The sequence below is a fragment of the Syngnathus leptorhynchus genome, chromosome 17, assembly GCF_054491065.1.
Source record: "Syngnathus leptorhynchus isolate UIUO chromosome 17, UIUO_Slep, whole genome shotgun sequence".
Lineage (NCBI taxonomy): Eukaryota > Metazoa > Chordata > Actinopteri > Syngnathiformes > Syngnathidae > Syngnathus > Syngnathus leptorhynchus.
In genome coordinates, this window is record NC_141211.1 from 1323319 (window position 1) to 1346503 (window position 23185).

The 23185-nt window shown below is 43.6% G+C and overlaps 2 protein-coding genes and 1 long non-coding RNA gene across 5 annotated transcripts; 2 read left to right on the forward strand and 1 right to left on the reverse strand.

Moving 5' to 3' along the window:
- Positions 1-255: 255 nt before the first annotated feature.
- stoml3b (stomatin (EPB72)-like 3b) lies at positions 256-2878 on the forward strand. The gene is made up of 7 exons (XM_085935925.1): positions 256-368; positions 1397-1503; positions 1586-1658; positions 1727-1809; positions 1884-2087; positions 2157-2291; positions 2357-2878. Exons 1-7 carry the CDS (start codon positions 305-307, stop codon positions 2543-2545), a joined length of 855 nt encoding a protein of 284 aa, XP_085792051.1. The 5' UTR covers positions 256-304; the 3' UTR covers positions 2546-2878.
- A 264-nt stretch (positions 2879-3142) lies between these two features.
- On the forward strand, positions 3143-8794 carry LOC147042887 (uncharacterized). Of its 2 annotated transcripts, none has more exons than XR_015068716.1 (3): positions 3143-3343; positions 4617-4690; positions 8686-8794. It is a non-coding gene; the product is annotated as an uncharacterized LOC147042887 (long non-coding RNA). The 2 variants fall into 2 exon arrangements; XR_015068715.1 differs by lacking the exon at positions 8686-8794 and adding an exon at positions 8190-8320.
- Positions 6035-18266, reverse strand: mtus2a (microtubule associated tumor suppressor candidate 2a). 2 transcript variants are annotated; one of them, XM_085936146.1, is made up of 15 exons: positions 16296-18266; positions 15958-16210; positions 14217-14420; positions 10391-10555; positions 9699-9797; positions 8602-8768; positions 8410-8535; positions 7918-7984; positions 7411-7625; positions 7214-7319; positions 7066-7139; positions 6884-6982; positions 6696-6815; positions 6531-6628; positions 6035-6458 (listed from the first exon to the last, which is right to left on the reverse strand). In XM_085936146.1, the coding sequence occupies exons 1-15, from the start codon at positions 18264-18266 to the stop codon at positions 6035-6037; spliced, it is 4188 nt and encodes a 1395-aa protein (XP_085792272.1). The 2 variants fall into 2 exon arrangements, with proteins under 2 accessions (XP_085792272.1, XP_085792271.1); XM_085936145.1 differs by having other exon boundaries at positions 6531-6631.
- Positions 18267-23185: the final 4919 nt, after the last annotated feature.

The window sequence follows — 23185 nt, forward strand, 5'->3', positions numbered from 1 at the left end:
TTATTCAGTAATATAGTTTCTCAAATCAGGATATCTAGTCTCGACAAACGACACACCAGCAAGAAAAAGCCCCAGGTATCGTGGTTGCGGACGCAGTTTGTGCAAACAAGTTGTTAAGCTGTCGTGACAGCTTGCAAATTGCCCTCCCTCGGTGGATGGCACAGAACCACACCTTCCTTCCTTCCTTCTGCTATCCGGTAAACTGCAGCTTTAAAAGGTCCCTGTATGACTTCCTGCCGATTAGTCCCACTTCTTCCTCCTCTCACTCAAGTGACTCTCTCACTTCACTTTTTCCACCCAGTATATGGAAATGGAGGACCGAATGGAAGGTCAGAGGCCGACGGGAATGAGTAAAGAGGTCTTAATATGTAAGTCTCACTTGATTTTTCTTCCATTTGTAGCTTTTAAGATGATCCCAAACAAACACTTGGGATGGTTTTGATAATCAGGTTTTCCCGCTTCAACAAAATGACAATGAGAGCAACTTCATCGTGTGTATTGCATTTAGACGACACTCACCTGTGCAGGTAAGGAAAAGCAGCCTGGGGCATTTGTATAGCTCCATCGTCATAGAGACACACTGAGGTCTCCAAAGCATGTGACTGTGAGCTGTTTGTGCGTCCGTGGACATTGAGCACACACTATTATCATTCCACAGGTGGCCGTTGTAACAGAAGATATGGCGCATTTAAGATCTTTCTCAATTTAAATGACTTTATTGTCTATTGATTTGGATTTTCAATGTAAGCGATTAGATTATAATCTACATTCCCTTTTGTTCGTGTTTTACTATACGGCTAAAAGCATGCGTGTATAATAATGGTGTGGTTGATTTATGTCAGTGACATTACAACACAACTCTGAGCGCCGTAAAGGGGGAAAAGCAATCATGTGACTGACTCAGTGTGTCGCAATGATGCGACCAAGTCAATCCTTTAAAGCAACACTGAAATTTCCTTTCGTTCAGTGGTGGGGAAACTGCACATCATGTCATCTGACCTCAAAAAGACAACAATGCTGATTGTCTGTGCAACGAAAAAAGCAAAATTGATGCTTCATCCGTGTTAAAAGCCAACTTCTGCAGATAAGTCAGGGTCATACTTTTGTAATATTGCAGAGTGATTTACAGTGGAAACTATGACGCGTATCGAAAAACAAACTCTTCCCAGGGACACTCAAGGTTTTGTTTTTTTTATGAGCAAAGGAGACATGATAAAGCTTGAGTCAACATTTTATTGTTTGCAGTTTCTTTGTGTTGGGGGGAGGAGCTCAAACTATATCAATGGAAATATGAGATGACCACAAAGTAATAATGTCATGGTATTGTCCTACTGCTGTTCTGATGTCACATCAATGTTGGAAGGTTAAATGATCCATTTCTTTTCTGTCACTGCAGCAGAGAAGTCGGGCGGGTCTTTGGGATGCTGCGGATGGTTCATTGTCATCTTGGTTGGCTTCTTCACTTTATTATTCTTCCCCTTCACCATTTGGTTCTGTTTGAAGGTGTGTGTGTGGGAGAATAAAAGTCGTTTCATTTCCTTTGGCTCTGATGGTGGTTTGAGGTCTTGCACAATTGTTTCTGCAGATAGTTCAAGAGTATGAGCGTGCTGTGATCTTCAGACTGGGGCGCATCACAGACAGGAAGGCAAAAGGACCAGGTATGCTTTTGGAATGTCTCACATCTCATTGATGGCAAAATGGATGTTTATCCACTGTTTATCCACAGGAATTTTCTTCATTTTGCCCTGCACTGATTCATTTGTTAAAGTTGATCTACGAACCGTTTCATTCGACATCCCTCCGCAAGAGGTAACGATTGCACAAACCCTCAATCAATCTGACAAGACGACATCGAAGATTTCAAATGTTAATTCCTCCTCCAGATTCTGACAAAGGACTCGGTGACAGTGAGCGTGGATGGCGTCGTGTACTTCCGTGTCAACGACCCCATCGCTTCTGTAGCCAATGTGTCCAACGCTGACTTTGCCACCCGCCTGCTGGCCCAAACCACCCTCAGAAACGTCTTGGGCACCAAGAACCTGGCCGAGGTCCTGTCTGACCGAGAAGGCATTGCTCACAGCATGCAGGTAAGGATCAACAGATTCATTCCCAGGTACTTCAAGATTATTTTCCATGATGTGTTTTTTTTATTTTAGTCAAATCTGGACGAAGCTACCGACAACTGGGGTATCAAAGTGGAACGTGTTGAGATTAAAGATGTCAAGCTGCCCCATCAGCTGCAGAGAGCCATGGCCGCTGAGGCCGAGGCTGCGCGAGAGGCCAGAGCCAAGGTAATGGGAAACTTCGAGCTTGGGTCAGAACCTTTGGAACCTACCATTGCTTACTACTCCGTTAGGTGATTGCTGCAGAAGGCGAGATGAACGCTTCCCGCGCCCTGAAGGAGGCGTCGCTGGTCATCGCCGAAGCTCCGTCAGCTCTGCAGCTCCGTTACCTGCAGACCCTCAACACCATCGCCGCAGAGAAGAATTCCACAATCATCTTCCCCCTGCCCATGGATATGATTTCTCATTTCATGCGCAAGTGATGACAGCATTGTTTGTTGCTCTTCAGATGCACTTGTCCAATGGACAATTAACAGAGTAGGATGATTGCCATCATCAAAATCCCTGTCTGTGTGTCATTTGTTATCTTTTTAAAATAACCATTGCATGCACATCAATTTAAAAAATAAAAATAAAAATTAGGGATATACATTCCACCTACATAAAATTGATGAAGTGGCATAATGGGTTCTTGATTTGTTTTGTTAACTTTATCCATTGACTAACTAGCTTACCAGTGATGGGACATTGTGATTTCCTGTGAAAGTTGTGGAATCATCAATTCCATACGTTACAGCCTTGCCGTGTTGTGTATTGAAATTGACCATGAAAAAAAAAAAAATTCTTTATTTGATGAATGTTATAAATTATTATTAATGATAAAAATATGAAATGTATTTAGAGACTAATCTTGATCTCGGAAATCAATGTGTGCTCTTCCCATTGATCCGTACACATGACGTAGCGCTCAGTTTCAATATTGCAATCAGAATGCAAATCTTAAAATATCGCAATTTGCAAAAGTATATCGAAAACTCCGAAAGTTCCTGAATGCAACAACAGAACCGATGAATCTGTAAATGACATTCACCTGATTCACCCAGCACCTGTCCGTTGCCCGACTTGCTGCAAACTCGAAATCAGCACGCCGACTTGCTGCAAACTCCAAGTCAGCACGATGCAAATAACCAAATCAATTGTTTCAAAAGATCCAATGAAGCATCGAAATGGACGATCAGGAGCAAAATACCTGCAGATACAGGCAGGTATCACGTCCACCGGTAAGTTGCAATTGCGCCAAACCCAAATTCAACAAGTGCAAAAAGGAGACGGGAAGAATGTTCAAGTCAACTTTAATTCTTGTGAGAGCTATTCTAACACAACGGAGGAGCAATTTCCAAACGTCTACATTTGTCTTCAAATGACATTCATCAAGTTGCTCTTTGGAACTACATGTCGACCATCAATCACAATGCTAGAAGTTCAATGCAAAGACTGACAAAGCATGCTTCTATTACTTTGTTGGTGCACTAAGACACAAGTTGTGTGCTAAATGTATTTACATTCAAACATACAATCAGAGCCAGAATCAACACATTCATTCTCTCAGGACCAAATGGTGTCATTTACCTTGAAACTGAATTAGTGAGGAAAAAAATTACAAAAAAGCCAAATAGTGCTTTCAAACAAAACACAATTTACAAATGCAACCCTTGTGTAAAAGACAATTAGGACTTGTCTCATTCTAAGTGCTACATATTGACAATAAATGGCTGCTACAAATGCAGTATTGTTTCCACAAGAGGTTGTTTCATCAAATCACGTGAATGGTAGAAAATACATGACTTTTTTTTTTTTTTTTTTTTCTCCCCCTCCACATTCAGAGCGAGATACAGATGTCCACAGGACACACTGGTCAGGTCTTGTTTAAATTATATGTAGCTGTTATTGATAGTGTTGCAAACTGTTGTTGTAAACGGTATTATTATTTTTTTTACACCTGAAGTGACCCTGAAGTACGATTGTAAATATTTGAAAACACAGTGACTGAGTGACTGGCAGTTTTTGTACAATTAATATTGTCATCCAAAAGAATTTTTTATTTTTTTTTTCCGTTCACATTCCTCTCTTTAAGAGCGTTTAACCCTGTCTACCAACCGTAGAAAAACGACAACCTCGTAGTTCCTCGTCATGACATACTTTGCTTTTCATGGCTATTAAAAGTGCTGGTATGGCTAATTAGCGTCAACTTTACAGTTTGTTTTGAGAAAGAAAAGTGCAACACAGAAATATCATGTCTTTCGAAATGCTGTAACACGGCAGTGGGTAATCTTTTGGGGACTTTTTTTTTTTTACAATCTTTAAATGGCAACGGTTGAACAAATGTGTATCATTAGTTCATGTGTAGGTCCCCCCCCCCACTGCCTGCTGTAAAAGAACACATGACCAGTGCCCTCATAGAACTCTTTTGTCTCATCATTCTCTCTGAAATAAGTTTATTTACAGCAGTTTGTTATCATGCAAAGACTAAATACCTATTCCGCTCTTTAACAGGGCGTGTCAATGGATTGAAAATCATCAGGATGACTTGGTCAAAGCAGCCCCAATGAGCACCCTGAGGCTGAAGTGTGAGTACATTACAATCCTGGTTGATTTCTATTGCATTTGTTTTTCTTAAGAAAGAAAAAAAATGAGGCCAAGCTATAAAACAAAGACATTGGAAAGAAGTGAAATTCCCTGAATGATACCATTTGAAACGCTTGCGAAATTTGAAAAAGTTGAGAACATTTACTGGTAAACGCATGTTCTGATAAAGCAGAAACATCATTTTTTTCCTTTCAAATATTCTTTTAAGAAGAGTTTAAAATAATCTTCACAAAGAGTTCAACTGAAGTTTAGCCAGTGGAACCCCTAAAGTCAAAAAAAGCTGTACATTTTGAAGATCCTTCTAATTTTTCAGGAAACATAGAATAGAGTTTCGATATGTTATTTGAAGAATATCACTCCCCAAGTCGATGCTGACTTCAACATTATAATGTTTTATAGATTGAGAGAAGACGTTCCTATAATCTTGCAGCCCTATTTAATCTGAGCTCCTAATCAATTTTCTCATAACAAATAATTCAAGCTGAAACAAATGAATTCATTTTTCAAAATCAAAGTTTGAATTTGGAGGTTCCACTGTTTCTAGCTTATTGTTTTCATTTCAAGACTCTCTCTCCCCTGTACTATTCATTTCCGTCCTAAAGTTAGCTAAATAAATAGGCAAACAAACTACAGCAAGAATAAGACTGGAAGACATTCACAGTGCATGCGTGCTTAAGGAGCAAAACAAATAGGTCTTTTACACCGAAGCTGGAATCTTCTTTTCAGAGGTAGTATCAGAACCAGCGATTACTCCGTTTTTTTTTTTTTTTTTTATTTATTAAATTGTTTATTACTTTCCAGACTGAGTTGAGTTCACTGATATCATTCAGTGCTCATGTGTCAAGATTTTGTTTGCAAGTCAAAGCTAAAAAACTGTTTTTCTGTCAATATTTGACTTTTAAACTGCAAATGATTACATTTGAGAAGAATTGTTAGTGTGCCAAAATTGATTAGAGGTGCCACGGTAAGTGAAAGACAATCCATTCCATCTTGGTGAGGCAGAGGAATTCCCTTCAACCAATTAAAAATGACAAATATTGAATAAAAATTGGACTTTTGCTGGTGAAATGGCGGAAGTAAGGCGCTTTGTTTGGGAATTTACATTTGGGTTGTGAGCACAGGAGGAATTTGCCACTTCCTCTCTCTGTGGATCTGGAAAGTGAATTCATTCTGAAACTACGTGTCAAGACTCAAATGAGTCATCTTGCATGACCTTTGCGTTTAAGATTTTCACATGTCATCGCGGACACAACATAATACATTTCACGTTCGGTGAGAGCAAGGAGAGCGTATTTATTATTTTAAATAAAATAAGTTCAACTTTTTTATCTCTGCAAAGTGAGACAGGCTACCGAATTGCGATTGGCCGTTGCTCTATGAGTGGGTGTGCACGAGCCCGGTGAGTGATTCTGATTGGTTGCCGATCTGTGGGTGGGTGTGCCCGGGCCGGGCGAGTAATTCCGATTGACCGTGTGGAAGGGCGAGGAGGACTGCGGCTGCTGGGGACAGCCTTGGCAGTGGCTGGGGGAGTGGCATCCCAGTGGAGGTGCAGGTGAGGATGACAACAATGGAGATGAAGGGATGGGGGAGGTAGAGAAGGCGCGATGGAGGGGGGAGGACGAGGGAGACATCAACGGGCTGGTCTGAAGACGCCACAGCAGCTCCTCGTTGTTCTGACTGAGTCGTTTTTTCGCCGTGCTCTCCTTCTCCACTGATTCCTGGAGGTTGGCGTTCTCTTCGGACAGTTGTCTGGAGGAACAGCACGATCGGAGATGAATTGGATCACAAGAAATGAGTGACAGGTGTTTTGTTTTGTTTTACCTGGATAAAGTGAGGTTCCTTTCAATCCGAACTGTCAGATCTTCATTTTGTTGCTGCAGAAGTTGGAGCTTCTCCTCCAGGAACACATTCTTTTGGGCCTGCTCAAAAGTCCCAATGGCATTTATTTGTCGGACTTGTGAAAGTGATGCTTGAAGGGGAGCCTACCACTTTTTCCAGGTCTGCGATCTTCTGCTCTTGCTGGTGTATTTGCTGGTTCTTCATCTCCACAACCTCCTTCAAGCTCTTTAGATCCTTCTCAATATGCTGGTATGGAGCTAAGGCATCCTGTTAGCATGGCAACATGTTGAGTTCTAGCACCTTCATCTGACCATTTTGCCTTCGTAAAAACTCACAAGTATCTGTTCGTCGGTGCTCTTCCTCAGCGCCTCTTCAAAGCGTTTGGCTTTGTCCCGCAGACTGTGATTTTGAAAAGTCAGCGTGTCCACTTGATCCTAGGAAAAAAAACAAAAAAAAAAACATGTTTTTTCCTCCCAGCTTTGGCTCTAAAAGCAAGCATCATGTTGTTGAAGCATACCTGAAGAGAAAGCCTTAGCTTCTCGAAATCCTCCTCAAGGAGCATCTTCTGTTGCTCGTGAGCTTTCCTCAAGTCTGCGAGGGAGGAATGAGTTTGTGTGACTTACCGAAGGTCAAATAGTTATTTTTCACTTGAGACGCAATCGTACCTCTCATGGTCCGGGCATGCTCCTCGTGCAGTGTTGCCATGGTGATGTTATGCATATCTCTGAGCTCCTGAATGGCTGCCCGGTGGTGAGCTGTCATCTCCTCCACCTTCACGCACAGCACAAACACCAAATGAGGACTTTCAATGACGTGAATGAGGTTTTGAGTAATGTTTGAAATCAAATCCGATGCTCGTCACCTGTTCTTGCTGCTGGGTCCTGAGCTCCTCCATTTGCGACTGATGCTCGGCCTTCAGGTGTTCCGTCTCGGCTGAGTGACACTTGCGTAGGCTCTCCTCCACGGCGGCCAGTTCCGTTTCCTGCTGCACCTGCAGCTCCTGCAGCTCTCGTTCGAATGCCGATTCCACGGCAGACTTTTCCAGTTTGAGTCTTTCCCAGTTTGCAGAGTTGGACACTAAGGGATCAGTCAGAAGCATTTTCAATGTGTTCACACCGAATACTTCTTGAAAATGTCATTTTGGGAGGAATTTTTAAAATATTCCCATTATCAGTCCATCAAGAATAATCATAAAGTGTAACTTCTACAACCCAAACCTTTTGGGTCTACAAAGAAATAGTTCCAAGGACCTTAATGCAAAATGAGCCCGAAATGCCAGTATTTGTTTCCACTTTGTGATGTGTTTCAAGAAAAGAACTCAACCAAGTTAAATGTAAGGAACAGGAAATTATGAGAAATATAAACTCACCCATTTGCTCTTTGATCTTTTCTATTTCCTGGAGCAAGTTTGTTTCATTGGCTTCTGCGGTTTCATTCTGAAGGGGGGGAAATAAGTGCAAGTTGAAAGTTGTGGTATGATAAATACAAAAAAAAGTTTTGAACTCTCACGCTTGAGCCACACCATACGGTCTTTTAAAGTGTAGTTGCACTGGAACAGACAGCATGTGGCGCTAACAGCTCCTTTTTATGAACATCTCTCCTATTTATGTGCACCGTGGGACTTGTGATTGCTGCACTCAGACGGCAGCCATAAAGACGTCCCTCCTCTCACCTCACGGGTTAAATCATTCCAGACGACTCCGAAGGGCTGCGAGAGAGATGCTTGGTGACACACTGAACTCTCCCGCAACCTCTCACTAAGAATCTCGCTCGTAATCATCACGCTCGGGGGGGGGGGGAACCGTGCTGTGAATCTCACCTCGTGGTGTTAAATATTGTATGTGATTAAAGGAGCACTCGCCTTGAGGCAGTAATGCTGAGTAGTGACGATGAAGGCTTCCAAACCCATAGAGGTCTTTCTCAGTTCTTCTTTAAGGGCCCTCAGTTGCTTCTCTTGCCGCTCACAGCATCCGCGCAGTCTCTCCAGCTTATGTGACCCCCCAAAAAATAGAATAGCAGCAATGCTCCTGCACGGGTTGTCCCTGATTCTCACCTCCTCACGTTGCTCCTCCTTCTCCCTCTGCTGTGCTTTCCTTTCTTCTTCTCTCTGCTGAGCATCTTCCTTGTCTTGCTGCAGCTTCAGGGGAGGAACACGGCGAGGAGAGCCAGGGGGGGCAGACCCCCGGGCCGGTCCTCCTGCAGCTCGCTGACCTGACTGCACTATAGGGAGGGGAAGGAGAAAATAAATATATTCATGCCAACGATGAAGTACGACCTCTAAAATATTTCCACAGAATCTGCATAAATTCTTCATCAAACTAATGAGTAGCAACCGAGGCACTTTGCCCTGACCTAATGATATTGTGCTCACTCGACAAAAGTTAATTGAATCTTTTGGCAAAAGAACAAACTGCTCATTTCAATAAGTTAAAGATTACGTTTAACGATGGCGATAATGGCAACGCAAATCCTCTTTTTCCTATTCCCGTGAGTCACCTTGACATGTAGTAAATCACTAAGTCAAAATAAATAAAAATAAAATAATTTGATTACAGCAAACATCACTCAGTCCAAATCAAATAAATGAAAATACCCTGTTAATATTAAGAATCAGAAACCCTGGTTCACACTTTGACTGCCTTGACCTTATCATTCAGCAAATGAACGCATGGGGAGCGGTCTCCATGACAACCCAGGGGCAGGGACCCAGATAATGAGTGAAAAATCCCTTTGCCGGGAGGTGGGGGTGATACAACGAGAGGCGAGAGGGGAAGGGATGAATGAATGGAGACTTGTCATAATGCATATGAATGATGACGCAACAACAGAAAGCTACACTGGACAACGATGCGAGGAACAATGGGAGGGATTTCTGCTAGCTCAAATTCGGCTACATTTCAACACAATTACATTTTTTTTTTTTTTTTTTTTTTTTTTTTAAGTCTCCTCATCAGACTGCCTCACATGCACCTTCTCGGTTCTGTCAATACCTCCAAATGCGAGTACGAGAGAGAAAATGCTTACTGTTGAACGTGTCAGCAAAATTGCACTCATGCGGAAATAAAGGCAACTTAAGCAAGAATAAAATAATGCAGCCGGGCCCCTTCTGTTTATCGTGAGTGATGGATGGGGTTTGAATGCTTGACTGACCTGGTGACTGAGGTTTGGGTGGAACAACTGCCAGCCTCTTTGGGGAGGACGGGAGGGAGCGCGTTACCTCGGAACTCCGCTGGAACTCCTTCCTGCCAACTGTCAAACATAACAAATTTGACCCAACACTGTTTTGACAAGGGAGTGGTCATAATACTTCTAGACAGTAAGTAAATAAAATATTAGATAGCTTCATTAAAAGTCAGAAAACAGTTCTGTCAAAAGTCAAAGTGGTTAATATTTCACAAGAATCTGGGTCAAGCAACTTTGCAGACAAGACGAAAAACAATCCTAAACTCGGGATGATACTCGGGATGACTTTCTTTTTTTTTATATCAATTCTTTTGTTGTGTGTCGGATTAGATTTGGTGTAGGAGTGTCTGTGATCCGTGGCTGGATTTAGAACAGTGTGAAATGTGCTACTTTTGGAATTGGGGGAAATAGGAGGGGAGTGAGTGTGGGGGTGACAAGGAACCATTTTGGAGTTAACAAAAGTGTCTTATCAAGAGGTTAGTGGGGAGTTTGTCGGTGTAAAGAGGAAGGAGAAAGAAACTAATTCAAATGGAAAAAAAGTGGATTCTGAACAAATCTTCACCTTGAAGTGGAGCGACAACAGAGCATTTTCATTTTGTAGCTCACTACACATTGAAGTGAAAAGAAAACTCCATCAAAAAAATTACGGTTCTGCTGACCCCCAGGGGAGCTTCTTGGTTGAGCGGGCAGGTATCGGCGCGGCAGTGCCGGGGTGGACGGAGGTTGTAGGGCGTTGCTGCGACATGGCGCGGCTTTCTGGTGATCCGTTGATGGAGGTGCGCCGGTCACTCTATGGAGAGGCGGGTCCTCACTCACACTTAGACCTGGAATAGACAGATTTTGATATTCTGAATTATTCTATCTTATTTATAGTGTATTTTATTTTTTAGGAAAATTATTATTTTTTAGTGTTTATTATTTTTTTGTATTATATCTATACATTTTTATTGTAGTTAGATATTAAGGAGCTTTTGTTTCTGATCTATATGCAAGTGCACTCAAAGCCCATAGATTACACAATCTATGAAACAAGTAAACCCTCTCACACTGCGTATTTCGTCGATCTCCTCGTACCCGATCGATAATGACGCGACGCCTGCTCTTCACCACTGTCCTCGCGTGTGACAGATTAAGCAGTTGATTAGGCTCTAAATCGGCTCTCATGCACACTGGCAACGCTGACAGAAGGCATAGTTTGTGAAATCTAACACAATTACTGTTATTGCTCTCTCTCTCAAAAAAAAAAAACAATTCTGTCAATACCCGCTAAACTATACTGGTACCCTGATAGACACAACAAAAAACGAAAGTAACAATTTACAATGTGGAATTCTTTAGGTGTTATAAAGTTCTGATTCAAAAACTGTTTAATGTGAATGATAAACAAGAGATCCCAAAAAACCCAGATCAATGGATTTCATGAATAGCAAAGACAAGCTGATGGAGAGCACTGCTTGGCAAAACGGCAGCCCAAGATGGGAACGAGCACACGAGGAGGAGATTAAGTCAGAAGGAACACAGCAGCTGAGCTCAGGCGGAAGCAAACAATGTACCAAGACAGATGAGCTGAGGCTGCTCGGATGGCAAGCCGCTGACAAAATTGAAAAACACCACAGTTATTAAAAAAAGCTATGCTTGATTTATTGGCAAGGTCTTGCAGCCTCATCTTGACTCCTTGCAAATCCCCATTCTGGAAATGTGCATTCACTTGATCCCAGAACACAAGTCGAAGTTGAATATGTTAAATCCATCTTATTTTGTGGCTTAACCTCACCGCTGTCTGTGAAACACCGCGAGGTCCCTCAGACACACGTCAGCTTCATCCACACACGACACGTTGCGCAATTTAACGCCGAGTCTATCATTTGTTCGGCCAATTAGCCAATTTTCCTTGTCATTTGCAGGAAATTTCAAGTTGCAGGGGTCTTTGCTCTTGAGCCATGATGCTGAGCAGATTTAAAATATCACTATCATGTATTTTGCTGTGGAAATGTGCCCGTTAATGTAGCGTAGAGGCACTTTTACAGGCCTGGAAATTTAATAACCGAGCATATCTCCACCACATATCTGCAGAAAACGCTTAGGGATGCAAAGCAGTGCATGGCGGAAGCGGTGTGTGTGTTGGGGTGGGCGGGGGATGAGGGAGGCCAAGGTTAAAGCTGCATGCATAAAACACAAAGTAATAGTCTGAGTCCAAGTCTGTGGCTAAGATTAGATGCAAATTCAGATCGAAAAGAAAGAACCCTGTTGTGGAAAATTGGAATAAATCATTTCCATGAGTTATTACAAATAGGGACTGGTATCAAATTCATCACTATCTAAAATCAAATGTCAGTACGTTGAGTGATGAAACAAAGTGTGAGCTCAGGCATCAACGCCGTCCGTCACGGCTGCCGTGATAGTTTGCTGCCAAGCGGCATCCATATCCAATTGGCTGTCTCATTTGGTGTGCATCTCTACTCTACGCACGCAAACCATCTGGTCACAGTGAGCTAGCATGAGTCACACACACCAGATCTTCTCTCCAAGCGCTGGCATCTGGGGTGCCACATCCACTCTCCGCCCGGTGCCAGCATCGCTACACCGCTCCCGTTATTTTATTATCGCCTAAAGAGGAGATTGACTGCAGCGATAATGCTGTATTTGTTTTGACTATTGAATTTCCATCAAGCGAATGGGCCTTACTCGCCGGGGTCGCCCCCCCCCCCCCCCCCCAGCTCTGTAACAGAAGCTGCCAATCACAGCGGAATTAACAGCGTATTCCCACTGTACTTGTCACGCACGGATGCATCGCTCTCTCTCTCTCTCTCTCGCATACATGACGACAGGATGGTGTTAATGGCTAATCGATAACATATACTGCCGCACCTGATAGAATTTAATACTTACATACAGCTTTATATACTAGGGCCCCGTTTGTGAACTACATTTGATTGCTTTTCCGACCACTGATCTATAATACAGGCTTTGTGGCGCCCGGGGGGGGGCATGTCCAACAAAACGATTTTGTGACAACTTCAATGACCTCGTACGGCTCGCTGAAACGATGAGGCATATCATATTGAGACATGATCAACTGAGCCATTGAAATATTTCCCCGGTGTTTTTTTCCCGTCGGTCTTCATATTCATAAAGAAACCTGATCTCGAAAGGGGCCAGTCGATGTTGGCAGAAATCGAATTTTCAGATTGAATGAATTTCATGCCAAATATCTCAGTGGCTGTTCATTGATCACAGCAGGTTGATCAGCTTTGATGATGGGGAGCCTCAACTCGGGGGAACCCACATTCCTATTTCTTAACCATCACTGCTTTCTGTATCATCCCCAACCCAAATGAGACGGTTTTTCTATGAATCAATGGTACTGAGCCCAGTTCCTATTCTCTTTGTTTCAGAATGAGGTTCCGGCTTGGTACAAGTCCGTTGACTAACGCTGGAAGGATGTGTGAACACTCATCTGTCAATCCGACAGCTCTTTGATCGGATTTCTCAGCGCGCCTTGAGGGGAAACGATCCCTGCGTGACGAGGGAAAACTAAGGTAGGGCAAACACTCATTCCGACACACGTAAACAGTGTCAAAAGATGCCCCTGATAGTTCCAGACCATGATGACTCGTGCAACGCTCGCCTTCTAATTGTCATGTTGACATCTTGCACACTCACGAGCTCGTTATTTCCCACAAGACCTTGGACTACACGCCACTTGTACCATGCAATTATTTATAGACAGGGGGTGCAAAATTTGCTGCACAAAGCTTCTGTTTCTTGAAATCAGGTTGTGGTGTTTGTGTATAAAATGTGTAAATATATTCATTTTGAGGAAGATCCATAAATACATTCAGAATCAACCAATTGGAGGGGGAGATGAAACAAGCGCAGGGAGAAGAGCCATTACGTAACGGCGAACGTGACGTACGCCAGAGCTTGAGGAGCTTACGTCAGCTGTAACTGGGAGAGAAAAAGCCAAGCTATGTAGGTCACATTAAAAAGGCATGGCGTTATTTCAAATTCAGCCAACTAACCAGAGCGCCGTACACTTGGAGTACTGTAATGTTGTGCTTCTGCAGCATAAAACATGAGTAGGCAGTTAGCGACTCCAGCTGAGTTATTGCTCTATTAAAAAAAAAAAAAAACGTCTCCAGAATCGTTCAAAAGAAAAATGTTTAGTCTCATCTTTGCATGTGTCGGGAAAAAATCTGTGGCTGAAAAGTTCCTAGCGGTAGCTGGAATAGCCCTTAAGCCCTCATGAAGCTGTGTTAAAAGATATTAAGAAGAAAGCAGCTTTAGCTGTAAATTTGACCTAATGAATGTGGATGGGGAGTGTTTATGCAAATGAGGCATAAAAGGGGTAATGAAAACAAGATGGTGATGCTAATGACACTCCCGTGTAGTGATAAAGCTGGCGGCGCAGTGTTTTGAAATGCATCAGCCCGTGCTGCCTTTGGGGAAAGCGCATAGGGAGAATATTGAAATGTTCTGACTTACGGTGAGTCGCTCTGTTGGGGTCACTGTCGGTGGAGTGCGCGGAGGAGACGCTGGAACTCCTGACGAAGCCGAAAGCTGCCAGGCGACCCACGGGGAGACGGGTGGAGCTGAAGCCAGGGGTGCGAAGGCCTGATTGACTTGCTTTGGGAAGTAGGGATCGTTGCGCCGATGCCGGAGCCTCAGGGGCGAAAACCTCATCGTCAGCTAGAAGAACAAATTGTGTCAAGAGTTTGAAATAGATTTACGTAGCAGTATGTTTACGAAAGGGCAACCCTGCTAGTATGTTGTTTGTTTGCAGTGAAGTCGTTCATCATTATGTGCTGATCTATCCGGACTTTGCTCGGTTGATACTTTTACAGAAGAATTACAAATGCTGCTTTTGGATTTGTGTGGTCCTCCTTGCAGGCTGAATTCATTCCCAATCTAATGCCAACATTGTCACGGGGTTTTAAGATGCGTCGAGCAATTTGTAGCTTAGCTCGTTTTGACAAGAAATCCTTCAGTCAAGCCAATCAATGGGGAAAATACACAGATGGAAAAAAAAAAAACAGTAATTGTTCTTGGACAAAGGGAGGAATCCCTCCCTACCCCCCCTCGTGGTAAACACACATGCACACTCGCTTCTTAGGGTCTTGCAAGGTTTAGAACATTATCCCCTGCTGTCTGCAAAGATAAGCCAGGAAGGCCTCCCACTCCCAACACATCAATCCATGAACAAAACCATTTCATGGGTATTGGGCTAAAATGGCGAGCGAAGGTGCTCTGGCTGCTGCGCCGCCACCTCTTCCCTCCTTGTCAGCCTCTTAGCCCATTGCTCCGAGTATTAGATTGGAGTTCGCTGCTCTCGAGTGCGCAACTGTGGATCATTAAAGATAAATGTCCCAATTTCCATCCTGGCCCTGTTTCTGCTCCTCCTCTTCAAGTGTGTCGTGACAGAATAGATTCGGCCAAATATACACTTAAACCTGAACAGCACAGCTTCTCTTGCCGCTGACTGAAAACACACTGATGAATGGAAAGAGGAAATGAGGCTGCAGGTGTGTCACGACCTCAACGGGGACCAATGCTGTGCGGATAGTTTTTGTACAACTGGTGAGATGGATGCAGCAGGAAGATGGTGACGTTCATTGAGTTAATTGGAGTTCACTTCAAAGCTTGTAGGTCCCAGAAGGCCAAGCAGCATGAATCCACAAAGATTATCATAAAAATATTGGACTCGGAGTAGCACTATGCTAATAGTCCATGTAGAGAAATGATAGACATTGGTGCACTATAGCTTGATTTTCATATTAAACCCAGGGGGAGAGCCGTTTAAATATTTATGAAGGTGAGAAATGGAATTTCAACCCATCAGTGGTTAGTTGATGAGCAAATTTCCAGTATCAGTATACCAGTGACCGCCATATTGCAATATACTGCAGGTGCCAGAGGTGGAGAACGAATTGTCTGAAGTCGAAATGAATCTGAAGGAGGGGGAAGTGAAAACGGGTCAAGTATGAATTATTTTTGCTTCATAGACGCAGCCTCTTGGAGCAGGACCCCCCCCCCCCCCCCTGGCTCAGAGCAGTGTGCAACTTCAAATCCTACGACTGGATTGAGCAGAATTTGAGCAAATGCATTTTAATGAGCTGCTGTCATATTTGGCAGTGCATTCCTACATCTACTTCCTGCAGACAGATAGCAACTTTTTTTGGTGTGTCAAATTTCAGCAAGATAAATTGAAATTGGACAAATTTTTTACCTGTGGTATTGTGGATCCTCTGGCTGGCTGCTGAGCAGGCTTGTTGAATCGGTTGGCCAATTGTTGACCTCTGACTCGGACTAGATTCTTTGCCTTTGACTGAGCCGGAAGCCGTCCTGGTCACAGCTCCTAAGCCTAAACGTAGACCTCGGCCAGAACGTAAGAGGCTTCCGCTTCCTCCAGTCTGAGTAGCTGTCCGAAGCTGTAGTGGGTCATCTGTAGAACTCTCTTTAAAACTGGCGGATCTCCCGACCTAAAAACCATGGATACAAAACCAATATTTATACTTTATCACTGTATTTAGTGTGATCAGAAAAAAAAAAAAAAAAGATACCTACTTCCGAGTGTGCTCCGTAGAAGTTGTCTGTTTTGCTGGCCAGCTTTGGGGGCGCCGTATAGCTGTGGTTATGCGTCGGAGGGACGGTGTTTGTAAGTCCCGGAGCTCTGATACTCCTACTCAACACCCCTGACGGGAAGATATTTGTTTGCATGTCTTTGTGGAACTTGTCGTAAAGCAAGTTGGAGGCACTGAGTACTGGTGCACCTCTGGTTTCCTTTTCAGGCTTAAAGGGGCCTTTCGGAATATCTTTGAAGGAACTGGGTGTTGCACCTGTACCATGTGTGTATGTGGACAAGCGTGCTGGTAAAGACGATACCTGATAAGGTCCGTCAACAGCCTGAGGCTTGGGTTGAGGATTTTTCCGAATGTAAGTGATGATTTTTGGACGGACTCCTTTGGGTTTAAGTTTGGGTGAAGGAGAGCTGTCTTTGGGGCTTGAGTTGGGGGAGCTTTGGTGGTTGTTTAGAGGTGCTTTGGGGATTCCTGTTAGGTTGGTCTTAACCGGTGTTCTCATGCAAGCAGTGTCTTGGCCATGAGCTGGTGCCTTTCTATCAGGGCTGCCTCCTGATGAGGTGTGGTGTTGAACTCCTCTACGTTGATCCTTAGAGATGAGGTACATTGAGGCCTGCCTGTTAGGTGAGCCCTGGGGTGTCCTGAGAGGGGAATGCGGAGGTGTAAATGTTCTTTTGGGACTGGAGCAATTCCGTCTGTAGGTGAACTGAGTCTGGGGTTGTCTCTCCATGGTGGAAGATTTGGAGGTCTTTGTCACTGAACCTGGCTGCTTTTCCATGAACAAAACCTCCTTTTTGGCCGCCTGGTTGGGCTGTCTGGATTGGAAAACTCCACATGTGTTGTAAAGGTGTGAAAAATCAGATGGTTCACGTAGAGATGATTTTGTAAGCTTTTTGTTTGCGCCGTTGTGAGTGTGGCTTTGTGAAACTGTTGCGGTATTGTCAGCGGGTGATCGGCCAACTTCACAAGCCTGACTGCCGAGCTCTGCTAGGTTTTGAGCTCGACCCATTTCTGATTGACAAAGGGGTCTGACGAGCTGTTGTTGCCTTGGTGGTAGAACCCTTTCTTCAAATCCAGCCCTTCTTCTTTGGCCCAGACCACCAACACCACCACCACCACCATTAGAGGATGATCCATTTTTGTACTGGCTTCTCTCATCTTGTGTCTCATCCTGACTGTGCCATTGATCTTGTTTCTCCTGATAGCGCAATGGTGGAGGCTTGTCATCTACTTGATGTGCCCTTCTTGGAGTTTGGGCTGAGGTAGCATAACAAATGTTGGGCTTAGAGCTGGGCAGACAGATACAAGTAGAATCCAGGGTGCTGGACAGACTTCCACTGAGATTCATTGTGGCCAGATTGGAGACAAACACGTTGGTTTCCGACTTGGACTGTTTGAGCCCTCCTCTCCCCGCGTTAGGGTTTTCTTCTTCGCACCAGCCTCCCACTTGCTCTGTACTATGACACGTATTCTTTCTCCATTCCTCTTTGGCCCTCCGACTTCTGCTCTCCACTTTGTTGCTGTCGTTGTCGTTCCTCCTCACCCCGGTTGAAGTCGAGCTGGCGGTTGAAGTAGAGGATATTGACATTGGCCCCTCATCTTTACCTTCTCCCGTGCTTCCCCCATCTTCGTCGTCGTCTTCTTCATTTGGGTTTCTCAAGAATGGACCTATGTCCGGACACTCCACAATCTCGATCTCACGGAAGCCAGAGTCGGAACACTGCTGCTCAGAGCCCCAAATGATCATCTTGTCGTGGGATTCACTGTGTGATACCAAAGGTGGGAGTGAGGTCGTATTGCATCCTGTGTCCTCTAACATTCCTCCTTGATCACTCAAAGAGGTGAATTGATTGGCGTTGTCATCGCCAGTGCGAGGGAATTGGATTGGAGCTTTGTTTGCGATCTTTTCCGCTCTCTCAACAACACCATGTCCCTTGAAACTAGTTGGGCTGCTCATTTTGGATAGTTTCTTTTGAGCGTTCAAAGATACCAGGCAGATACCTTATTAATCCCAAAGGAAATTGGGGACCCTGAGGCCATTGATCGACTTATGAAACCGTCTCTTTTGCCCAGGTTTTTTGACGCTGTGATGATTTCGTTTTTACATGAGTTCACCACTCATTTTGCAACCAAAACGGTCTGCGATGACTTTGTATTGAGGAATTTTTTGGGAATCTGAAAGAAAGAAAACAGACTGTTAGATATATATTGTCATTTCAAAAGCAGTTTCTATCATTAGATGGTTTTCTTTGCGAAGGCTCAAAACAGTTTTGTGTTTCCTAGAACTGCAATCAAAATCATTTGTGTGTTCAAAACGTAAAAGCACGAGTATTACATATTCAGGTCAGGTCCCTAAATTGTAAATTGAGGTGTGAAGAAGCATGGCTGCTGAACTTGAAATGTATTTTGGTTTTCATGTGGCGCAGTGTCTGTGTTTCTGTAGTCTTTGAACAATGTGAAAACACGCTGGTGTTGAGGAGCAAAAGCAAAGTAGCAGCCCGCTACGAATAAATCCATATTGTTGGCCTGATCTCCGCGGGGGGGTTAACACTCTCCTCAAGCACACCATATGGCTGATTCTACCATCAGTCGCTCGTGTTCAACACAACACTCGCTTTCCTATATGTGATATTAAGCATGCTAGCAGAAAATGACACTTTGTTGTATCTTGATGGATTGCTCTGGCCCGTTAGCAAAATATTTGCAGCATAGGTGAAAACACTAATGTATAGAACTGTGCTGCTTTGTGTCTGTTTTATTTATCGTAGTTTGCATGGTATTTCTTGGAACACGAGCTGCTGCGAAATGAGGACAAATAATGTGGGTAGACAGGCACAAACAAATTGTACGGCTTATCAGCGTGCTCTCATCTCCACTCTGCCTCACTGCTGATATTTGCACACAATCGGCGCACACAAACAAATGATCTGGTAATTACAAGAGCATGCACTGAAATCATCTGAAAAGCTTGGAGAGCAGAAGGATTTGTGAGAGTCAGCGCACCACTGCTTGAAGGGGAGAATTTACTGATGACATCTTGGTTAATCGATCTCAGCTGAGAACTATTGTTTATATATAAGAAAGAAAAAAAAAACATTACCTGATGCAATACAGTATGAATCAAAGTTCTATTTTTCATAGGACCGACAGAGTATTTTTCCTGGTTATGAGCACGAGGTGAACAAGGTAGGAGCGTTTGTAAGAAAGATTTTCTTTGCTTCGCATGACATCAGAACTCCGCTGGGAGAAATGTTAGATGCAAAAAAAATAAGAGCAGCCCTGCTTCCGTTGTCATGGCGATAGCATCCATGAGAACGACACAATCCACATATGGTCTTTGGTGGGTGAGAAAGGTCAGCGGCAGAAAGAGACACGGGATGACGGCTCACGCGTACTGTACGTTCTGTGGCCATCTAAGAGCAGGCGGGTCTTTGTTAGTTGTCTTGAAAACCAGAGCCGAATTAACAATTTAATGTCAACATCTCTCAAGGGAACTCAAATAAAACCAACAAGTGGATAAAAAGGGAAATGAAGTGAAACGTTAAATCATCAAAATGTTATCTTCAAGCAAGAATGGTTGTTGATGAGATGATACAGCTACATATGGATGTTAGGAAGAGCTGGAGAGAGAAGACTGTTTGTTTTTGAAGCAATCACAAGAGCAGAGCAAATGGAATGAATGAAGGTAACTTCCCTTATAGACTTCTAATGAGCACGTAATAGCTCTCACTGACAGGCCAACACGAGTCTTATATTATGTTGCGCTATCTGAGCCCAGTTAGTTTTAGAGCCGACATTAGTGGTGAATTTAATTAAAGATTAGCAGCAGGATGTTCTGTTTACCACAAATACTCGTGTAGGAAAACAGGTGCTCGATCTGAAACTCTTAATGTGCAACAAAAGGCGGATGTCTAAATAGGAAAGTAGTACTTCAGTCATTGGGGTCTAAGAAATGAAGCTTTGTATGTTGCGACAGTTGAGGTTTTTGTCATGGATAAACCAACAAATAGTGTCGCAACAAAGCCGAGCACACGGACACACAGCTGCTTTCTCTCCCCGCTTTTGTTGTGGCACCAGTAGCACATGTGGATATTACAGAAGCCATTTGTCTTTATTGCTCTACCTCCCCCCACCCCAACAGAGATCAGACAGGTTCTCCACAGCGCGCTCCCAGGGGGGAACCCCGCTTCGCACACTTGCGTTCGCTCACACTCCCGCCGCATCATCCGTGTACATTTCCAGAGAGTGAGGACACAAATGGAAAGCACGTTGACGTGAGCATAACTCTAATTTATGACTGTGGAGTGGTCGCACACGACATAATTACATTTAGCGCTGTGCTTACATGAAGAAAAAAAAAAAAAAGCAGGTGAGCAGTTATGGCTTGACATGGACACTTTCTCCTCTGCGACTGCACATGCAGCACAATTTATTTGCGTGCTTGTAATTCATCTCTAATGACGCCCTCTTCATCCGTGTATATTTTTAACCCCTTTCCCATGCGTGCGAAATTGTGTTTCAGCCAATTGATTCCAAACGATTTCAAACATGCTTGTCTTGTCATCAAAACTAGAAATTCCCTCCTATTACGCATTGACTTTCTTTCATGTTCTTGGAATCCGTCCGTCAGTAGGATAAAGCTTAGTGGGAGCATCCATTGAGGAATAAGATGGCCTTAATCATGCAGCCATTCTTCCCTTTCACTTCTGCTTGAAGAAGACACAATAGAATGACTAAAGGCTACCTATGGCTTTTGTGGACGTGAAAGAAGCTAACCCGGGCAATGCAAAAGGTTGCACTTTGTGAAAGGGCTTGAAAACTGTCTGATCGGAATTTTTAGGACTATCCTTATTAGGAGCTGAATGTGCAAAAAGAACAACAATGTGACAACGCAGAATTAATGAAGTAGGCTGACGTTCTGAAAGTCCAATAATCCACCCTCTACCCCTCTCATTTCCCTCACAGATATATTCCGATGCTCATTTGTAGCCCAGGGGAATTCATTTGTCACCACAAGGCAGGCTCTAACAGGATTTGGGGTCAGAGTGGCTGTTGGTTCATAGCGTGATGAATGAGGAAGAAGTAGAAATCGGATCATCTGCAATAAAAGCTGATTTATTTGCACGTTGCGGGCAATATCGGCTACCTGCTAAGAATGCGTCAGAAAATACTCGTAGACTAGTTATGAGATTTTTTTATTTTTTTTTAACTCATTGATGATTGCAGGGAGCATGCGCAAGGCTTTGACTCCATTTGCCATTTACACCTCTGCTCAAAATAGAGTACTCATTAACACAATTGACACCTTGAAAATGTAAAGCCGTGAAAGTCAAACTCATTTCGTCGCGCGGCGTTTGTCGAGACGCCACCTACGCACTCCGTTGGCGACCGGCGAGAGGAGACAAAGAAGAAAAGAACCAATTTGGCACCCTCATGATAAACCTTTTCCTTGATTGTTTTTGTTACGCGATGCTTTTACCAAGTACAGCAATTATTCAAGGATGTGTCTTGTGAGGATAGACCGCAGGGAAAACAACAAAGCAGACAAAGAAAAGAAAAGAAAGCGGAAATAGAATGAGGAGTGTGAGCTGTTGTCAGGTTTGTGTTTATGGATTTATCGATGACGGACCTAAAGGCCACGGGGAGAAGTTCTTGCACGGTGGCTCTGCATTGTTATTAGGAAAAGCCCCTCCACCCTGGAGGAAAACCATTAATGGCCGTATGAGGAGACAAAGAAAAGGAAAGAGGAGTTCAAAAATGCAGAGCAGATTCAGATTGCATCAATGCGTGGGATTCCATTTGGGAGCGCCAGGAAGTTTGCCGTTGCCCACACAAATGTACCAGACAGACATAAAGCAGGAAATGTGCAGACAGCGTGGATAAAGAAAGCATCCACTTTAGCGTCTGAGTCATGTCTGTTAGTCTTATAGAAGACAAAAGGCCTGTACGACAGGTGCTGCACACACACAGAGAGAAAGAAAGAAAGAAAGGGTGCGAGCTCATATTTTCATCCTCTCTCGCCTCGTAATGTGCAAGTGTGTAAATGCAATGAACAAGTGGCACTGAAGCACCAAGAGGGTGGGGGAGGGGGAGCTGGCAAAGAATCACTGAGGTGAAGACAAACCATAGAGCGAGCTGGTTCTGGTGGAAAAAAATATGGTAATGCATTGAACTGGCTGTGTTAAAAAAAATGGGAAGGTGCTGCTATAGAGAGAAGCAAATATTTTTTATTATATTTAACAAATTACATCTATTTTGAGCGTGTTGATATTTTTTTGGGTGAAAATAAAATGAACAGAATGAGCTCTTGGACTTAGTTGTTGGGCAGTTTTGTGGCATCCTTGAATGGCCACTTTAGGCATCAGAGCCTTTTGCATTGTTGCACCGTGTTAGAATGGAATGAGTGTGCACGTGGATTTGTGTACGCTGGTTGTAAGCGAGTGCTGCCTCTCTGCGTTCAACCTCTTTATCCAGTGTCCTGCCTGCGACTGGGGAGGAGCTGAAGCCAGCCACCTTCCAGACAAAGGCACTTTGGAGCACGCACGTTGCAAATAAAAAAGCTGAGGGAGCCCTCTTTGTTGTTTCGCACACCTTTCCAAAATCCACGACATAATAGCCACCACCGTGGCATTGAAAAGATTTGCGTTCAAGCAATGTGCCGAGGCGAAAATAACAAACACAATAGACCTGCCTGGCAATGAAAAGATTTACCAGAGTACAATGGCAACATTAAAAATTAGGGACATAGTTCCTTGTTTTAGTTCTGTTCTACTCTAATCTTGATACCAATACCAAGTGCTGATACCATTTCTGTTTTTATACATAAAACTTCCCCCTAAATAAACATTAATAAAATAATTCAAATAAAATGACTAG

What these genes read in the sequence shown, in the direction of transcription:
- mtus2a (XM_085936145.1), bottom strand. Translation starts at nt 18,266, where the DNA reads ATGAGCAGCCCAACTAGTTTCAAGGGACATGGTGTTGTTGAGAGAGCG. An exon ending in AAAGATCAAAGAGCAAATGG is followed by an intron (nt 7,626 to 7,917) that starts GTGAGTTTATAT and finishes CTGATCCCTTAG; the next exon opens with TGTCCAACTCTGCAAACTGG. An exon ending in GGACCCAGCAGCAAGAACAG is followed by an intron (nt 7,320 to 7,410) that starts GTGACGAGCATC and finishes CTGTGCGTGAAG; the next exon opens with GTGGAGGAGATGACAGCTCA.
- stoml3b (XM_085935925.1), top strand. Translation starts at nt 305, where the DNA reads ATGGAAATGGAGGACCGAATGGAAGGTCAGAGGCCGACGGGAATGAGT. An exon ending in CAGGAAGGCAAAAGGACCAG is followed by an intron (nt 1,659 to 1,726) that starts GTATGCTTTTGG and finishes GTTTATCCACAG; the next exon opens with GAATTTTCTTCATTTTGCCC. An exon ending in GCATTGCTCACAGCATGCAG is followed by an intron (nt 2,088 to 2,156) that starts GTAAGGATCAAC and finishes TTTTTATTTTAG; the next exon opens with TCAAATCTGGACGAAGCTAC.